At 40.7% G+C, this 18,210-nt stretch overlaps 1 protein-coding gene across 4 annotated transcripts in view; it reads right to left on the reverse strand.

Moving 5' to 3' along the window:
* Positions 1 to 18,210, reverse strand: part of FAM168B (family with sequence similarity 168 member B) — a 37,776-nt gene that overhangs the window by 5,846 nt on the left and 13,720 nt on the right. For 3 of the 4 annotated variants that reach the window (XM_039217638.1, XM_039217639.1, XM_039217640.1), the window contains exons 3-5: positions 15,644 to 15,727; positions 1,413 to 1,555; positions 1,100 to 1,277 (exon numbers count right to left, since the gene is read on the reverse strand). In XM_039217638.1, the coding sequence (XP_039073569.1) occupies positions 1,100 to 1,277; positions 1,413 to 1,555; positions 15,644 to 15,727 (405 nt within the window). The remainder of the gene's footprint in view (positions 1 to 1,099; positions 1,278 to 1,412; positions 1,556 to 15,643; positions 15,728 to 18,210) is intronic. The other variant, XM_039217641.1, reaches the window with a different exon arrangement.

The following is an 18,210-nucleotide window of genomic DNA, read 5'->3' on the forward strand; positions in this document are numbered from 1 at the left end:
TGGTTAAGATGGTAAAAATTAAAGAGAGGGAAGCAGGGAGATTCCAAACTACATGACCTTCTACCTACATGAAAATGAATGTATTTTCCCTAGAACTGCAGAAAACTCAGCACTCTGAGTCCCCTGTGGATAAGCATAGCCTCCAACCTAACAGCCTCACCCTGCTCTTCCTCACTTCCCATCTCCCTGCCCACAAGCAGTGCAAGGCCTGCCATTCTTCCCTCCACGTGCCTCAAATATGCAGCTTCTGTCTGTGCCTTCAGAGTAGTCTGGGAAAACCAAATACAAGGGAGGCTCAGAGCAGAAATGTACATGCTATCTTCCTCTCTGGCACAATCTCCCTATAGTGAAAAGGGTGGTGGTGGGGGGCGTGGAAAAGCAAGGGAACAGTACTAAAACACGCGTGCGCGCGCGCACACACACACACAGCCATGGGCAAGCAATTACATTTTCTATACCTGGCTGCCTGACACAGGTAACCTATATGCCCACTGGGGGCTCCACAGTCCCAGGGATATATGCACAGCCTAGCCAGGAGTCTCCTCTCTCCATGATTTAATATCGAGCAAGGAAGCCTTGGGAAATAAAGCTGACCAATGCCAAGATTTTCTATAAGCAGCTGTTATCTCCATGAATACAAAGCCAGGTTTCCTAGACTCATGCAAACACCAATATTCACACAACTTGCCCTGCAGCCTACACTAAATGGAGTACCAGGAAGGCCAGCTCGCCCAGATACAAAGTGATCACCTTCTGCTCTAGCTTGGTAGGCTTATTGGTATGCTCCTCAGCCCTACTACTAAGGGCTCAACTCACCTGTCAAATACATTGATCACTATTCAGTCATACCCTATGGGGAGGGTACTTGGTTCTTGGCTGACCACCCTAAACCCCACACCTTTCCTCTCAACCAAAAGGAGAAGGGGAGGAAATGAAAGGGAGGGAAAGAAGGATCATATGCTGTTCCTTTCCCAAAAAGTATGTCCTTCTACACAAGTTAAGCCATGAAAAATCAAACTAAGGTCAGAGAATTAGTGAGCTATCCATTCTCCTGGCTCTCATGCCATTATAAAATAGGCAACCCAGGTTCAGGACTCACCTGCTGACATGGCCATAGTGGTCCCAGCCACCATGCCCATGGTGACGCCGTTGCCTCTAGGTGGAGGGATGGGAGCAGGGTACACTGTCGCCGGCATGCCGTTGGGCTGCACCACTGTGGTGTGGTGGATGACATGAGGGGGTGCTGCATACAGGGGCTGCGTGTAGTATGTGCCCTGCTGCAGGGAAGAGGAGAGACCAATATCACAGGGCTCCACGCCTCATGGGTCAGAGCCCAGAGAGAACCAACCCTTCCCACACGCACAATGCCCAAGGGCACTTAATTAAGAGATCCACAGCACACCCAAGCCTACCTGTGCGTAGGGGCTCTGCTGGGGGTAGGCACTTCGCACGGGGTACACAGCGGTCTGGTAGGGGTTGGGAGAGGAGGAGTATGGTGGCACTGCCCCACTGGTGGGGGAACAGGACACTTTGTAAGGTGTGCCAGGAGTGTAACCTGAAACAAAGAAGCCAGTGGCCAGTGAAAAACCAAGAGCTTTGTCTCTAAGATCAGGATGAAGACAAGAATGTCCACTCTTACCACTTTTATTCAACATATTACTGGAAGTCCTAGCCACAGCAACCAGGTAAGAAATAAAAGGCATCTCTACTGGTAAGGAAAAAGTAAAACTATCACTATTTGCAGATGACATGACACTATATACAGAAAACTAAAAACTCCACCAAAAACTGTTAGAATAAATGAATTCACTGGGGAGCCTGAGTATGGCTCAGTTGGTTGAGCGTCCGGCTCTCGATTTCAGCTCAGGTCATGATCCCAGAGTCAAGGGAGTTGAGCCTAACTTTGGGCTCCGCGCTGAGCGTGGAGCCTTCCTGGGATAGTCTCCTTCTCTCTCACTTTCTCTACCCTCCTCCCTCCCTCTCTCTGCCCCAGTTCACGCTCTCTAAAATAAAGTGAAAAAAAAAAATTATAATAAAGAATTAATGAATTCAGTAAAATTGCAAAACATAAAATATACAGGAATCTGCTGCATTCATATACACTGATAACAAAGTAGCAGAAAGAGAAATTCAGAAAACCATCCCATTTACAATTGCACCAAAAACAGTAAAAATACCTGGAAATAAATTTAACCGAAGAGGTGAAAGACCGTATACTCTGAGAACTGTAGGACACACTGATGGAAAAAAAAAACAAAAAACTGAAGAAAACACAAATAAACGGAAAGATACACCACACTCATGTACTGGAAGAGTTAGAATCATTAAAATCTCCATACTACTGAAAGTAATCTACAGATTCAATGCAATCCCCGTCAAAATACCAATAGCATTTTTTACGGAACTAGAACAAATACCACTAAAATTTGTGTATAGAACCACAAAAGACCCCAAAGAACCCCAGCAATCGTGAGAAAGAAGAACAAAGCTGGAGGTATCACAATCCCAGATTTCAAGATATACTACACAAAGCTGTGACCAAAACGGTATGATATTGGCACAAAAAGAGACACATAGATCAGTAGAACAGGATAGAAAGCCCAGAAATAAACCCACATTTATATGGCCAATTAATCTACAACAAAGAAGGCAAAGAATATACAATGAGGAAAAGACAGTCTTTTCAATAAATGGTGCTGGGAAAATTGGACAGCTACATGCAAAAGAATGAAACTGGACCACTTTCTTAAACTAGTCACAAAAATAAACTCAAAATGGATTAAAGACCAAATATGAGACCTGAAACCTTAAAACTCCTAAAAGAAAATTTAGGCAATAATCTCTTGGACATTAGCCTTACTTAGCAACATACTTACGGATCTCTCAGGCAAGGGAAACAAAAGCAAAAATAAATTATTAGGACTACATCAAACTACAAAGCTTCTGCAGAGCAAAGGAAACCATCAACAAAAGACAACCAGACTACTGAATGGGAGGAGAGATCTGCAAATAAATCTGAAAAGGAATTAATATCCAAAATACATAAAGAACACTAAAACAACCACCCAAATGGACACTGGGCAGAAGACCTGAATAGACAGTTTCCCAAAGAAGAGACCAAATGGCTCACAGACACATGAAAAGATGCTCAACATTACTCATCATCAGGGAAATGCAAATCAAATCACAATGAGGTATCACTTCACACCAGTCAGCATGGCTACTATCAAAAAGACAAGAAACAGTAAGTGCTGGAGGATGTGGAGCAAAGGAAACGAACCCTGGTCCAGTTGGTGGGAATGTAAATTGGTGCTGCCAGAAAACAGTATGGAGGTTCTTCAAAACATTAAAAACAGAAATATCATGTAATCTAATAATTCTACTACTAGGTATTTACCCAAAGAAATGAAAACACTAGTTTGGAAAGATAAATACATACACTCCTATTTTTATTGTAGCATTTTATACAATACCAAGATAAGGAAGCAACCCAAGTATCCAATGACAGAATGGATAAAGATGTCATGTATATGCATGTACACGTGTACGTACGTACACACACATACACACACACACACACACACACACACAGAGGAATATTACTGAGCCATAAAAAAGAATGAGATCTTGTCATTTCCTTAACATGGATGGACCTAGAGAGTATTATGTTACATGAAATAAGTTGAATGGAGAAAGGCAAATACCATATGATGCATGTGATTTCACTTACATGTGGAATCTAAAAAGCAAAACAAAACAGAAACCAGAAACAGACTCATAGAGAACAAAGCAGAGGTTGCTGGGCTGGGCAGGTGATAGTGTTGGGTGAAATAGGTGAAGGGGATTAACAAGTACTGACTTCCAGTTATAAAATAAGTAAGTAATGGAGATAAATAAAAAGTACAGCAGACAGAATACACACAGTCAATAATACTGTAATGACACTCTATGAGAGGTGAGTACACTTATTGTGCTGAGCAATGAGCAATACACAGAACTGGATCACCACATTATACACCTGAAACTAATATAAAATCTAAAAAGAAAAGAAACAAAAGCTTTAATTCAAACCCACTTTCAGCCTGGCACAGGGAGGAGCCAAGTAGTGTCCTAGCCCTGACCACAGTCAAGATCTGACACCACTATGGACCAGTCCATCCTCCACAAAGATCTGACCTCCTTTCTAGACCTGATACATGTTATTGGGGGGGGGGGGAGTGCAGGTGGCATTTGGGGGAGAAGGAAAAAACGGAGGAGAAAGTTCTGAGAGTATACTCAACACAGGAAGAGAAAAGATACCTGTTGTGTAGGAATACAAATGGTTACACTTTCTTAGGGCACAACCTGGCATTAAAAGTATGTCTTTATATTTATTAAAAGTATGTCTTTATATCCCATAAGTCCACCAAAAAAGCATGGACTGGAACAGACTCAACTGTAAAAATGCTTATCACAGTGTTTATCACAGCAAAAAGTGCAGGGGGGGTGGGTACTTATCAAACACCAGGGCTATGGTAAGTAAAAAGATCTGACTTAAGACCGCAGGGGGCACCTGGGTAGCTCAGTCGGTTAAGCATCCAACTTCCACTCAGGTCATGATCTTGGTTCATGAGTTCGAGCCCCGCATCAGGCTCCGTGCTGACAGCCTGCTTCAGATTCTGCGTCTCCCTCTCTCTCTGCCACTCCCCTGCTCTCTCTCTCTCTCACTCAAAAATGAATAAACGTTAAAAAAAATTTTTTTAAAAGACAGTAAATTGAATACATACATTTGACTTTGTCCCCACACAAAGGGAAAATAAGTCAGATTAATAAATAAAAAATGTAAAGCCACAAACAGAAAGAATGGAAGAGAAGACAAAACTCTGAAACCTAAAAAGCAGAAGTGGAAAATGATCTGGTAGACTCAAGAAGCTGCACTGCAGCCAGCAGGGATGGGGTGGAGAAGAGCCTGCTATCAGGAACGCCCCTTCCCGCACACCTGGACACTGTTGGCACATGTTCCAGGAGTTGACAGACATCTACAATCTGGAAGAGTGGCTAGAGACTATCTAGTAAGCAGGAAGATGCCTGACTCCCCAACCCAGCACAGAACAGTGGCTTATTCTCTGGGCGGGCAGGAGAGGGTCATTCACTCATAATGACCCAATGTGTACTAGCAAACCAGTACATCTCTACAATGAAATACTAGTCAGCAACCAAAATGATACAACTGCTATGACATACATCATGGGATACATCTCAAAAAGCACTATACAAAAGAAGGCAGACATAAGAATGCATGCTGAGTTCACTGAAGGGAAACGCTAGGAAAAACCAACTTAATCTTCAATGATAGAAAATCAGTTAGTGGTGCCCGGGGACCACAGGCATGAGGGAACTTTTCAGGGGAACAAAGTCAGTCTACTGTGATGGTGTTACACATCTGTACATATCTGTATAAACACACCATACTGTATGCTTAAAATAACTTTTAAGTTATTATATATGTAAATTTAAGTTACTGTATACATAAATTATACATCAATAAAACTGCTTTCTAAAAGTGTCAGATACCATTTCTCATTCTTTACAATGGCTCACATGTACTTCATGGGAGTGTCAGTACAGCTTCTCATAAAGAAAGCTACAGAAATCCTTTCCATAGGATCCAGCATGTCACTCTGAGATACTTGCCCCAGAAGAATGAAAACATACATTCACAATAGGACTGATTAAAAAAATGTTCACCAAACTTATTCATAATAGACAAAAATTGGGAAATAATCAAAATGTTCATCAAAAGGAGATTGGATAAATTATGCTACATCCAAATAAACACTAGTCAGAAAAATCACAAAGATCACACACACACACGAGCACACACTGTACAAATACCCAGCATATAAATGTGGAGGCAGAAACAGGAGGGGTGGTTTGGAGAAGGCTAAAGGAAAGCATCTGGGATGATCAAAGTGTTGTTTTTTTTTTAATTTCAGGTTATGTACAATTGTCAAAATCTGTTGAACAGTTAATATATGGGCTTTTTGCATAAGTTATACCTCAAGTTTAAAAATCAAGCTGAATATTAAGAAATTAAAGTTGAGGAGAGCCTGGGTGGCTCAGTTGGCTGGGCGTCCGACTTTGGCTCAGGTCATGATCTCCTGGTTTGTGAGTTTGAGCCCTGCGTTGGGCTCTGTGCTGACAGCTCAGAGTCTGGGGCCTGCTTCAGATTCTGTGTCTCTCTATCTCTCTGCCCCTCCCATGATCACATTCTGTCTCTCTCTGCCTCTCAATGACAAAAAAAAAAAAAAAAAAAATTAAAAAAAAAAGAAAGAAATTAAAGTTGAAAAATTTAAGGGCACTTGGGTGGCTCAGTCAATAAGTGTCCCCAACTCTTGATTTCAGCTCAAGTCATGATTTCACAGTTTGTGAGTTTGAGCCCCACATTGGGCTCTGTGCTTACAGCATGGAGCCTGCTTGGGATACTCTATCTACCTCTCTCTCTGCCCCTCTCCTGCTCACAAGCAAGTTCCCTCTCTCTCAAAAAATAAACTTAAAAAAAAAAAGTTGAAAAATTTTAATTATAATTATAGGACTGTAGTTAGAAGTATACATATATTTTGTTTTTAATTTAAGAGAGGGGTACCTGGGTGGCTCAGTCAGATAAAGGTCTGACTCTTGATTTTGGCTCAGGTTGTGATCTGTTTGTTAGACAGAGCCCCAGATCAGACTCTGCACTGACAGCGCAGAGCCTGCTTGGGATTCTCTCTCCCTCTTTCAAAATAAATAAATAAACTTAAAAAAAAATTTTAAGAGAGAGAAAGAATGAAGGACTCCCAGGAAATGCACCAGCTTTAAATGATTCTTTCCTTAAGCCACATAAAGAAATCCCCTTTCCTACAAGGACCAAGTCAGTCCTAGAGGTCCTCCTTATAATTGTCATGAACTTTGTGTGCCTAGGTTCACTCCACAGAATGCCCTTCATGGTGTTCATTATGAAGATACTGATAAAGACGCTACTATTCAAAAGGTCACCCAGACCCAGGTATTGGAGCAAGTACAAACCCAGAGCTGACTGGGAGTCCTGACTCCTCTGTCCAAACCAGGCAACTCCCAAGCTCAGCTGCTTTCCGTTTTCACCCTGAAGAGTGAAAAGATCCTTCCAGGTCCAGGTTTCGCTACATTATTCTGAAATTCGTTTTAACTGCCCGATCAACGGTAAGTGAAAATAATGAACAGCCACTCTCCTCAGGTGAGTGCTTCCATCAACATGACTGGTCACAAACGTGCCCACCATGCACCATCATCTCACTGATCCTAATGTGATAAACTGATTCAGAAAAAGAAGCTGTTGGAGGAAGTGAAAACACACAAGCAACGAATTCACGACCTAGATGAAAAACTGGAGAAAAAAGAGCCTCTAAAAACTCTATCACTATTCCTAACAAGAAAGTCCAAGACTCTGTCACTGTTCAAACCGCACAAAGAGCCTGGAGTCTGGACCGCACACACCTAAGCAGGCTTCCAAGAATACAGTGTAAGCCCAAACAAGGAAAACCTAGCCATACAGCCCTCCACAGAAAGGTCTCTGATTCAGAATCACTTTTGGTCAACCACACCCACTGAAAAAAGGTGAAGTCCTTCACTCACAACCAATGAATGGTCAACCTAAAATGCCTTTCCTTTCTTCTTCTAATGGAGGCCAGGGGCCTACTGTTGCAAGAAACCCCTTCAGCTGCCCCAGGTCTCTTAAGGTTTCTTTTGCAACATCTGTCTCATAGATATGCTTTGTTGAAGGTGATGAGATGACCCCAAGAAGCTACTATGTGTGTGCACTTGTCCAAATACAATTGAATGGTACACTTAAAATCTGTGCATATGTAAATTTCACCTGAAAACAAAAGCAAAATAAAACTCCAAATAGATACATGTGTGTGTGTGTATACATGTACATATATATATATATATATATATATATAAGTATATATATATGTTTGTTTGTTTGTTTTTTGAGGGACAGAGAGAGCACAAGTGGGAGAATGGCAGAGAGAGAGGAAGAATCCCAAAGAGAATCTGTGTTATCAGCGCAGAGCCCAACACGGGGCTCAAATTCACCAAGTGTCAAATGCTTAAATCAAGAGTCAGATGCTTAATCAACTGAGTCACCCAGGAGCCCCAGAGCTACAAATATTAACGACATGTGTAAATGGGGTCAAGTGTATTTGATGTCCAAAACTTACTTTGAAACACATCAAATGTAAAGAATATAAAATGTAAAAACACATCAAAAGTAAAATGTTAATTTTAAAAGTTGATTTTAGGGGCACCTGATTGGCTCAATCCATGGAGCATGTTGACACTTGATCTCAGGATCTTGAGTTTGAGCCCTATGTGAGGTGTAGAGATAATTTAAATAAATAAAACTTAAAAAGAAATAAAAGTTGATTTTAAAAGGTTTAACTGTGGAATCTTGGCAGTCCACATGAAGAAGTTCACTATGAATTTATTTTCAGTTTCTCTGTATATTGGACATTTTTCACCATAAAATGTTGGAAAAATAGTCACCCACTATTTCTACTAATGACAGCAATGGTTTTTAATGTATGTTATCTTACAGCATACTCTTATACCTATGAGCTATGTCTGAACACTAACCAGAAAATTTTGGTTTTTTTGTACAGGCACCTTCTATCCAACACTTAAGACAAATCAGTTTCAAGGAAAGCAAACCTCTCTCAAGTCAAGTTAAGAACTGAGTGTATGCTAGGCTAGGTACCTTCTTTTTGTTGCTGTTGTTCCATATAGCACTATATCACACAGGAGAACCTCAATAGGAAACTTAAAATACACACACACACACCCCATCGCACAGTATCCAAAACTGAAACGGTCTCCTAAAATAACTGTTACACTTGTCTACCATCCACAATACAAAACCAAATACGTTCACTACCCAGTCTTTTAAAAATATTAGTAACTTTCCAGATTCTCCTTTCCGAAAAAGACCAACCATACCATTGCAACACAGACAACAAGGTGATTAGAACCCTTCTCCTTTCACTCATCAAACAAGTGAGTCACTGCTGGCTGACTGCCTCTCAGCGGAAAGCTCATGTATAGTGCCACTGTTCTTACACTGCTAACTGTGCAGTGCCATAAACTTTTAATATTAGAATAAATCATTTATTCCAAAAGTACTATATACCACACAAGATTTTATATAATAAGTTTCTGAGCATAAAAGACGTTTATTTAGAAAATTCACAACAAAAGGGGTGCCTGGCTGGCTCAGTCAGAAGAGCATGTGACTTCTGATCTCAGGGTTGAGTTCAAGACCCATGTTTTGTGTAGAGACTACTTAAATAAAAACTTAGAAAAATCTTTAAAAAATATATAAAAAGAATAAAGAAAATTCAGATCATAAAATACATGTGAGGAGGAAAGACCTGCACCAAAACACAGCACCATGAAATTTCAAAACACTGAACACAAAAAAAATATTACAGAGTACCAAAGAGAAACACAAGTTATTGTCAATCAAGTGTCAGCAAGATATCAAAATTCTCAGCAACAACAAAAGCTAGAAAACAATTAAGCAATATCCTCAAAATTCTGGGAGGAAACAATTGTGAGCCCAGAATTCTATAAGCCAACTACTGGAAGTGTGAGTGCAGAACAAAATGTCCTCAGACATGAAAAATCTCAAAATTGTGATTTTCCCATACCGTTGGGAAACTACTGAAGGGGATCCTCCACAAAACCGAAGAGTAAACTGAGAGACAAAAAAATCAAGCAGAAGGCAAGGGCACAAAAAATCCAAGATGGAGGAGAAGAATCACCCCCAAGATAAGGCCCACACTAGGATACCAGGTCCAGGGAGAAGAAAATAGCCATTGACCGTAGGATGCTCATGTGGTCACAGTAACAGGGATGGGAAGGAGAATGAGGTTATCTGTAAACTATGTGCATGTTAAACCTTTAATTTAAACAAGAGAGAAACAGATCTCATGACTCCACAACCTGGTAACATTGTAAAGACTTCTCTCTCCTGTGTGGCTGCCATAAATGAAGTTTATTTTTTAAACAAACCTGGGGTCTTATTTCACGGAAATAATTTCACTGTTTCCCAATTTATCTTCCATCCAGCCCTGTAGGGCAAGCAACCAAGGAAACTACTTCATTACTCCTAATAACACTTTTTCTCCCTTTAAAATGTGTGCAAGTGGGGCGCCTGGGTGGCTGGCTCATCGGTTAAGCATCCAACTCTTGATTTCTGCTCCATGATCTTGCGGTTCATTACACAGGGTTCTAGCCCTGTGTCAGGTTCTGTGTTGGCCGTGCAGACCTTGCTTGGGATTCTCTGTCTCTATCTCTCTCTCTCTCTGCTTCTCCCCCTCTCGTGTGCACACCTCTCTAACATTTTTTTAAAAAGTAAAAAATCTGTCCTGGTGGGTGGAGATGGGTTAAATGCATGATGGGTAATAAAGAGGACACTTGTTGATTGAGCACTGAGTACTATATATAAGTGATGAATCTCTAAATTCTACACATGACACTACTATTACACTGTATGTTAACTTACTGGAATTAAAATAAAAACTCAGGGGAAAAAATACCTAAATGTGTGCTAATCTAGTGTTAAAACCACTTCTTAAATAGAGCTTACTACAAAGAATTGTATGCTTTATGACTTTATATGATAACTGTAAATATTAATTTCAGATACTCACGACTGTAAATGGGAGTAGAAGAGAAGTCTAAATGTGCATCCTCAGGGCCACAGGAGTCTGATTGTGCATGCTTCTTACCAGAATCCTCAAATAATATAGCTGAGAAACATGTTATACAAATGCCAATAATGAGAAAGAATGAAATCTTGTCATTTGCAACAATGTGGATAGAACTGGAGGGTATTATGCTAAGTGAAATAAGTCAGTCAGAGAAAGACACATATCCTATGTTTTCACTCATGTGTGTAATTTGAGAAACTTAACAGTAGACCATGGGGGAAAAGAAGGGGAGAAAATAGTTTCAAACAGAGAGGGAGGCAAACCATAAGAGTCTCTTAAATACAGAGAATAAACTGAGGGTTGAGCAGCAGGAGAAGGGAAAATGGGTGATGGGCACTGAGGAGGGGACTTGTTGGGATGGGCACCAGGTGTTGTACATAAGCGAACCACAGGAATCTACCCCCAAAACCAAAAGCATATTTTATACACTGCATGTTAGCCAATTTGATAATAAATTATATTAAAAAGAAAAACATTATACAAATGCCAAAAATGAAATAAAGTAACTTTCCCAGGAGTAATACAGTCTGGATTTGAGCCACATCAAACTAACTCCGCAGCTCAAACTCTTTCCAATAAATTGCTCCGATCCCAAGTAAAGGACAGCCCACTCTGCTGCATGGGTACTCAGCCTGTTACACGCATCCATGAGGATGAAACGAATGATGCCTCCGCCTAGAGGGGGAGTCGTGGAGTCTTTGAGCAGAAGACAGGACATCTCATCACAACGTCTCTAATGTCACACTTAGAAGAATAAAGAAATAAGCAATATCAGGACTGTCAAAGCTCTGACAGCCAAACACCACAAACATACACCTTAGCTGTGTCTACAAATCTGGTGCAAAGAGAAAGGGGAAATTTTAAAATTCACAGTATGAAAACATCAAGCAGATCCTAGAAAAAGACAGGAGCACAGCCGTGGCCCAGACTCAGGTAAGGTGACTGCAAGCACTGGGGGGACACGAGAAGGACCTTCTAAGTGCCTTTTATTTTCTCATTTGCAAATTTCATATACATCTTTATCCCTGGTTTCTTCCCAGCTTATTTTGTCATTCACAAATTTCATATACATCTTTATTCCCAACTTTTCATAAAAATCAGAAGGTCTGACAATACTTTGCCAGCAGTCTGGCAGCTGACAACTCTCTGGCATCTATCAGCAGATACCCCTTTGAATGAGGAAGGCATCATTCCCAACAATCCCATTATTCCCAGCTGCCTGCCCCAGATTCTTGGTTACAACAGCAACCTGAAAGCAGTCCTGGCCAAGTAGCAAGAAAGGACCCATCTCCAGAAGAGAAAGGAGACACATGGGAGAAGACTGAGGACATCCAGAAGCACCCCAAAGGAGGAAGCTGACCAGATCTAGAAACACCAAGCTTCCTCTCGGGGAGCTACACACGTTGGGCAAGAGAAGAGCTTTGCCAGCCTCAAACAAATCTGAAGCTTTTTGGTAAAGAATAAAAAAGTCGGAATGCTTTTACATTAACTTATACTCCAAGAAGAAAATGAGTAGAAGTGAGTTGCTCTGAAAAATTCTAGAATGACATGTTAAGGGTAGTCTGCAGCATGATCACACATAGTAACCAACAACTGATTCCTTTTTCTTTCTTTATTTTTAAGAATTTTATTTTTAAGTAATCTCTACACCCAATGCGGGGCTCAAACTCACACGTTCCACTGACTGAGCCAGCCATGCGCCCCACAACTAATTCTTATGCAAAAAATGAACTTCAATCCATTTTTACCATCACATACAAAAACTAAACCCAAAATGGGCCACACACTTAAATATAAAATGTAAAACTCTGAAACTTCTAGAAGAAAACAGAACGTCTTTGTGATTTGGGTTGGGCAAACATTTCTTAGAAATGATACCAAATGTACAACCCATAAATGAACAGTATGATAATCTGCACATCATTAAATTTAAAAACTCTTGCTCTTGGGGTGCCTGACTGGCTCAGCTGTGGAGCATGTGACTCTTGATCTCAAGGTTCTGATTTCAAGTCCCACATTTGGTATGAAGATTATGTAAAATAAAATCTTTAAAGAAAAACATAAGTTAAGACATAAAAACTCTTGCGCTTTTAAAGACACTATTAAGAGAATGAAAAAAGCTATAGACCAGAAGAAAATATTTGCAAATCATGTATCTGAAGAACAATTCTCAAACTCAACAATAAGAAAACAAACTCAAAACTGACATACTGTGTAAGGTGTACACAAACACTTGACCAAAGGCACTACAAATGGCAAATAAGCACATGAAAAGATGCTCAATGTTACTAGTCATTAGGTAAGTTAGAATTAAAACTAGAATGATGTATTACCACACACCCATTGGGATGGCTAAAATTAAGAAGAATGACTATACCAAGTGTTGGGAAGGATATAAAGGAACTGGAACTCTCACACACTGCTGATAGGGAACATAAAATGAAATCACCATTTTGGAAGACAATCTAGCTATTTTTTACAAATTTAAATATATACCTGCTTCAAGAACCAGCCACTCCCCTCCTTTGTATTTACTCAAATGAAATGAAAGCATATATTCACAGACTTGGTACACAGATCTTCATAGCAGTTTCATCTGTAACAGCCCCAAACTGAAAATAATCCATATGTTCACCAACTGGGAAACGGATAAGTAAATTGTGTTATTTTCTTACAAGGGAACCTCACAATAAAAAGGAATGAATTACTGATAAAGACTACAACATGCGGCACCTACTGGCTCAGTCGGCTGAATGTCCGACTTTGGCTCAGGACATGATCTCATGGTTCATGGGTTCGAGGCCCACATCGGGCTCTGTGCAGACAGCTCAGAGCCTGGAGCCTGCTTCAGATTCTGTGTCTCCCTCTCTCTCTGACCCTCTCCTGCTCAAGTTCTGTCTCTCTCTCAAAAAAAAAAAATAAACAAACATTAAAAATTAAAAGAAAAAAAAAGACTACAACATGGATATTACAGTGATTGAAAGAAGCCAGTCCCCTCCCCCCCAAAAGTACATCCCATGATTCCTCTGTACAATAATTTTAAAATACAATCTATAGTGAGAGAAAATATAGATCAGTGACTTCCTCGATCCTGACGGTGATTACAAAGGGGCAGGAGAAAACTTTTAGAGATGAAGACTATGGTCACTCCCTACTGTAAGGACTATATACAATATAACAAAAGTCACAAAATCACACACTTTAAATACATACAATTTGCTGTATGCCGTCTGTACCTCAAGACCCCTATTTTCAAAAAGTTACACAAAAGAAGTTTACAAAAGTGGTGTCATTTAGCTGTTAGAGAATCCAGTGAGTAATAATGTAAGACTGCTGATCCCAGGAAAGGGATTTCTATTACAGACCCCAAAATATAGGCAACAAGATAGCAGGTACTCTCTGCCAGGTAGGAGACACAGTAATTAAAAGCTCCCAAAAACACAAAACAAAAAGTATTCTGGAAAAAACAGGTCGATGTGGCAAATAACTAGTGATTTAAAGCTGAGAGTCTCACCTTCAGTCACAGGAAACCTTCATCTGGGAACATAAGTCTGCTGTAAGCAGGCAGGGAACATGAACCAGAGAGAAAGCTTGGGAGCAGGAAGACCAAGCCAAGAAGGTCAAAGCCTGTGAGCTATGAGCTGAGCAAACTACAGTCAGAGTAGGAACAGAAAAGGAGAAAGGGCAGGCACGTGGGTGGATCAGCTGGTTGGACATCTGAATCTTGGTTTCAGCTTAGGTCATGATCTCACAGTTCGTGGGTTCAAGCCCCGCTATGGGCTCTGAGCTGGCAACTCAGACCCTGCTTGGGATTATCGCTCTCCCTCTCTCTCTGTCCCTCCCCTGCTCATGCTCTCGCATGAATAAATGAATGAATGAATGAATAAATGAATAAATAAATAGATAAATAAATGACACATTTTTTTAAGAAAAGGAGAAAAGGAAAGAAGGATCACAGAAGGAAGAATTTTATGATTACCAGAATAAGGAGAATTCAAGGAAAGGACAATATTGCTAACTGCTTTTCTATCAAACTGTGTGCAGCTAGGAGTTGAGATGAAAAAAGAGGAGCACCTCAGCAGATTAATAAGGCCAAGTTGTAGGTCAGTGTAGGCTCCTGCTGCAACAGAATCACGAAGTCCACTCTGGGCGAACAGAGCCTGGAACGAGCCCAGAGCAGAATGCAAGCTCACAGAGGAAAGTCCCACTCTCTTTACAGGGTTAAGAACCAAACCAAGTTAACTTTCAACTCTACCACTAATGTCTAAAATCTAAAAATATTCTCATGTAGAGGAAATAAGACTTTTAAAACTATAAAAGGTATAGCACAGGGAATATAATCAGGTATTATAATAGGGCCGTCTCGTGACAGATGGTTGCTACACTTTGAGCACAGCATAACTTACAGATTTGTGGAATCACTATGCTGTACACCAGAAACTAATGGAACATTGTCAATTATACTTCAGAGAAAAGAAATAAAAAACTATAACCAAAGTGCTAAAATATGGGAGAAATCAGTTATGTCTGAATATGTTAGCAACATGAAATTCCACCTATTAAGTAGGCAAAATAATCTTTAGTTTCTAGTAATCATACTATTTCATAAATACTAGTTACCTGTAATCATGTAACCTGTGATTAGAAGGAAGATCTACGTTGTGGACAAACACTAGTAATGGCAGTGTCAAGAGCTTTACATGCAGTATGAATAAAGCTTTTACTGCACCCAACAAGGCTAATCTTATGAACCAAGAAATCAATTCAACCCCAAATCCTAATTCTGTAACCGCTCTTCTCAAAACCCTCCCACTTCACCCTCTCCCACAGCCATGCAAAGCACTTCTGCCACCCACCATATACCAGATGCATACCTGTTTGGAAGGTAGGATTTGCTCCAGGGTACATGTTGGGGGAATAGGCAGGAGCTGCGGCCGCATAGCCCATGGGGAAACCAGCTGGAGAAAAACAGAACAATGTGATGTCACCACTTGAAAAGTAACACAGTTTTACAACCATGGCTCCCACAGACCCAGCTGTTTTTACCTTCTCCACAGACTGACTTAAGGAGCCCAACAGCAGTATGTATGCTAAGCAGTACGTCACTAGTTGTCTCCTTTCCTCAGAATTAGGATGGGTCGCAATCATAATCAAGTCTTTTAAACTTACCAGTTTTATTCTAGATTTTCATCATGTAATTTACTACTTAGCAAGAGTAATGAGAATGCTAAGAGATCGTATGGTGAAGGGGCTGTAACTGGCATCACTGACACATGGAAATGGGAAAAATCTAATCTCACAACTCACTTGCAAGCAACCTAATTACAAATAATTACAAATGAGAAATCCTTAATAACAGTAAACCACAACCACTACTAATGTGAATACAACAAAAACATCAAATGAGACAGGAAGTGTTAGAGTCAAAACCCTGGTCACCAGGTGCCCACCAGCAGTGGGGCCTGTTACTTGTTCCTGGCCTCCTCACAGCCTAGGGACACTTCCAAGTCCCATGCCCAGGACTACCCCTGACCCAACTGGTTCACACTTCAGAACACTCCATTCATGTGACAACTGGGGTGTTAGAAAGCCTTCCTTATATTCAGGGCACAAAGCCAATGAAGAGGCTCCAGATTCACTAGTCTTTACTACTGTCTACGGAGTAGTTATGAAGAGCGGTTACTTTCTCTACTCCTCTTTCCCTCCCCTGTAAATAAAGCTGAAATGGAACAGCAGACTTCAAAAGACACTGTATTAAGGAGATGCAGAGAAAGTGTCTCCTAGGGATATTTAAGGCATCGTGGTTGTAAGAGTAACCAAAGTGAAAAACCACAAGAGTAACAAAGGAGAAAACAGAGTAGAATTCTGAACAGAATTCCCAAAGCAGAATCTCTGTGGGTCTGGTGGTCACATGCAGAGGTGGGCAGAGGGCCTTACAGGCGCCCCGCAGTCTCCAGCACACAGCACAGCCTGGAGGCGCTGGGTCTGCGGCGCCTCCTGCTCCAGCAGCAGCCCTGTAGGCTCCACGGGTCTCCCCGCAAAGCAGGGGCTTCTGACCTACCGCTCCCAAGGAACCCCCATTTGTGAGTGCCTATGTCTCACCTCACGTACAATCCTCTGTTTCGGAGTCGCTTTCCTCTGTCACAAAACTGATCCTCCTCTACCTCAGCAGAAGCTATTTTGAGTTTCCTTCGTATATTATCACTTTCCCATTTGGCCAGTTACTTAGAAAACAGTGTGAGGAGATCAAATGTTTACCAGATTCACTCATTTTGGACATCAAGGACAGATTCCATTTGAAATAGACTTAAAATGTCTATTTTAAAAAGACCAGGAAGGTACTTTTTAATCTGTGTCCTATGAACCCTGTACAATTCCTCAGAGGCCTCAACTGTGAGCAGCAGGAGGTCAGGCGGGCTCTGGAGCCTGCCCTCGATTCACCCTGCTGCTTTAACTTCTCTCAGTACTATGGATCCACTTACAAATCTTTTCCAAAGGTTTATGGTTAAAAAGAAAATTTTAAATACTACTGACCTAGATCTTATCGTGTAGGCCTCTGCAACAACTCCCTCAAAATCCAAATGTCCTCTCCATAAATTCTACCAATAAATCCTCCAGGGGCATCATCTGCTCCTGTACTTGTCTTGTGTCTAAGAGGTTCCTGGAACACTACTATTATGTTTGTTTGGCGCTTCCTATCCTAACCTTCCAACAATGAATTACTGTGTTCTAAAATGAAAGAGAAAACCCACATAACAAGTATTTAAAACAGTGTAATTAAACACCAGCAACAGGACATCCTCTGTACACCACACTCGCACACCACTCACACCACCAAATCCTACTAGCATATCACCACCCTGACCCAGGGCCCCAGCACAGCTCACCCCACTTACTCTAGTCCAAAGTTCTTCACTGTGGCCACACAAAACCCTCACACAGAAACACTTGAAAAGACTGCCTCCCCAGCTCCTCGCAAACATTGCTTTAACTGGTCTTGGTTGTAGCATCTTCAGTTTCTTAATTCTAATCTGCAGGGCTCTAATAAATAAGGTTGAGAAGCACTGTGCCTCCCTATTCCTGTCAATCTTCCTGGCCACAGCACTGTCTTCCTAAAAATGCCCCTCACAGCAAGTACTACAGACTGTTTCCTTCAACATCTAGTCTAGCTCCCTTTTGAGACAGAAACACTGGAGAGCTAGAAATTACACTACCCAGACTCTACTCTTATAAGAGACTGGAAGTGATCCCAAATCTTAATCACTTTTATGACTAACCACTTCATGAAAATAAAAGTTCAGAAGATACCATAAGCTAAATTAAAAAAAAAAAAAATACAAAGCAAAAATACTTGCAAATTATACAGACAAAAAGTTAATACTCTTAATATATGAATCATTAAAACTAAGAAAAAAAAAACCCGATAGAAAAAAAATCAATA

This window comes from Hyaena hyaena, unplaced genomic scaffold (assembly GCF_003009895.1).
Source record: "Hyaena hyaena isolate Hyena2069 unplaced genomic scaffold, ASM300989v1 scaffold_713, whole genome shotgun sequence".
Lineage (NCBI taxonomy): Eukaryota > Metazoa > Chordata > Mammalia > Carnivora > Hyaenidae > Hyaena > Hyaena hyaena.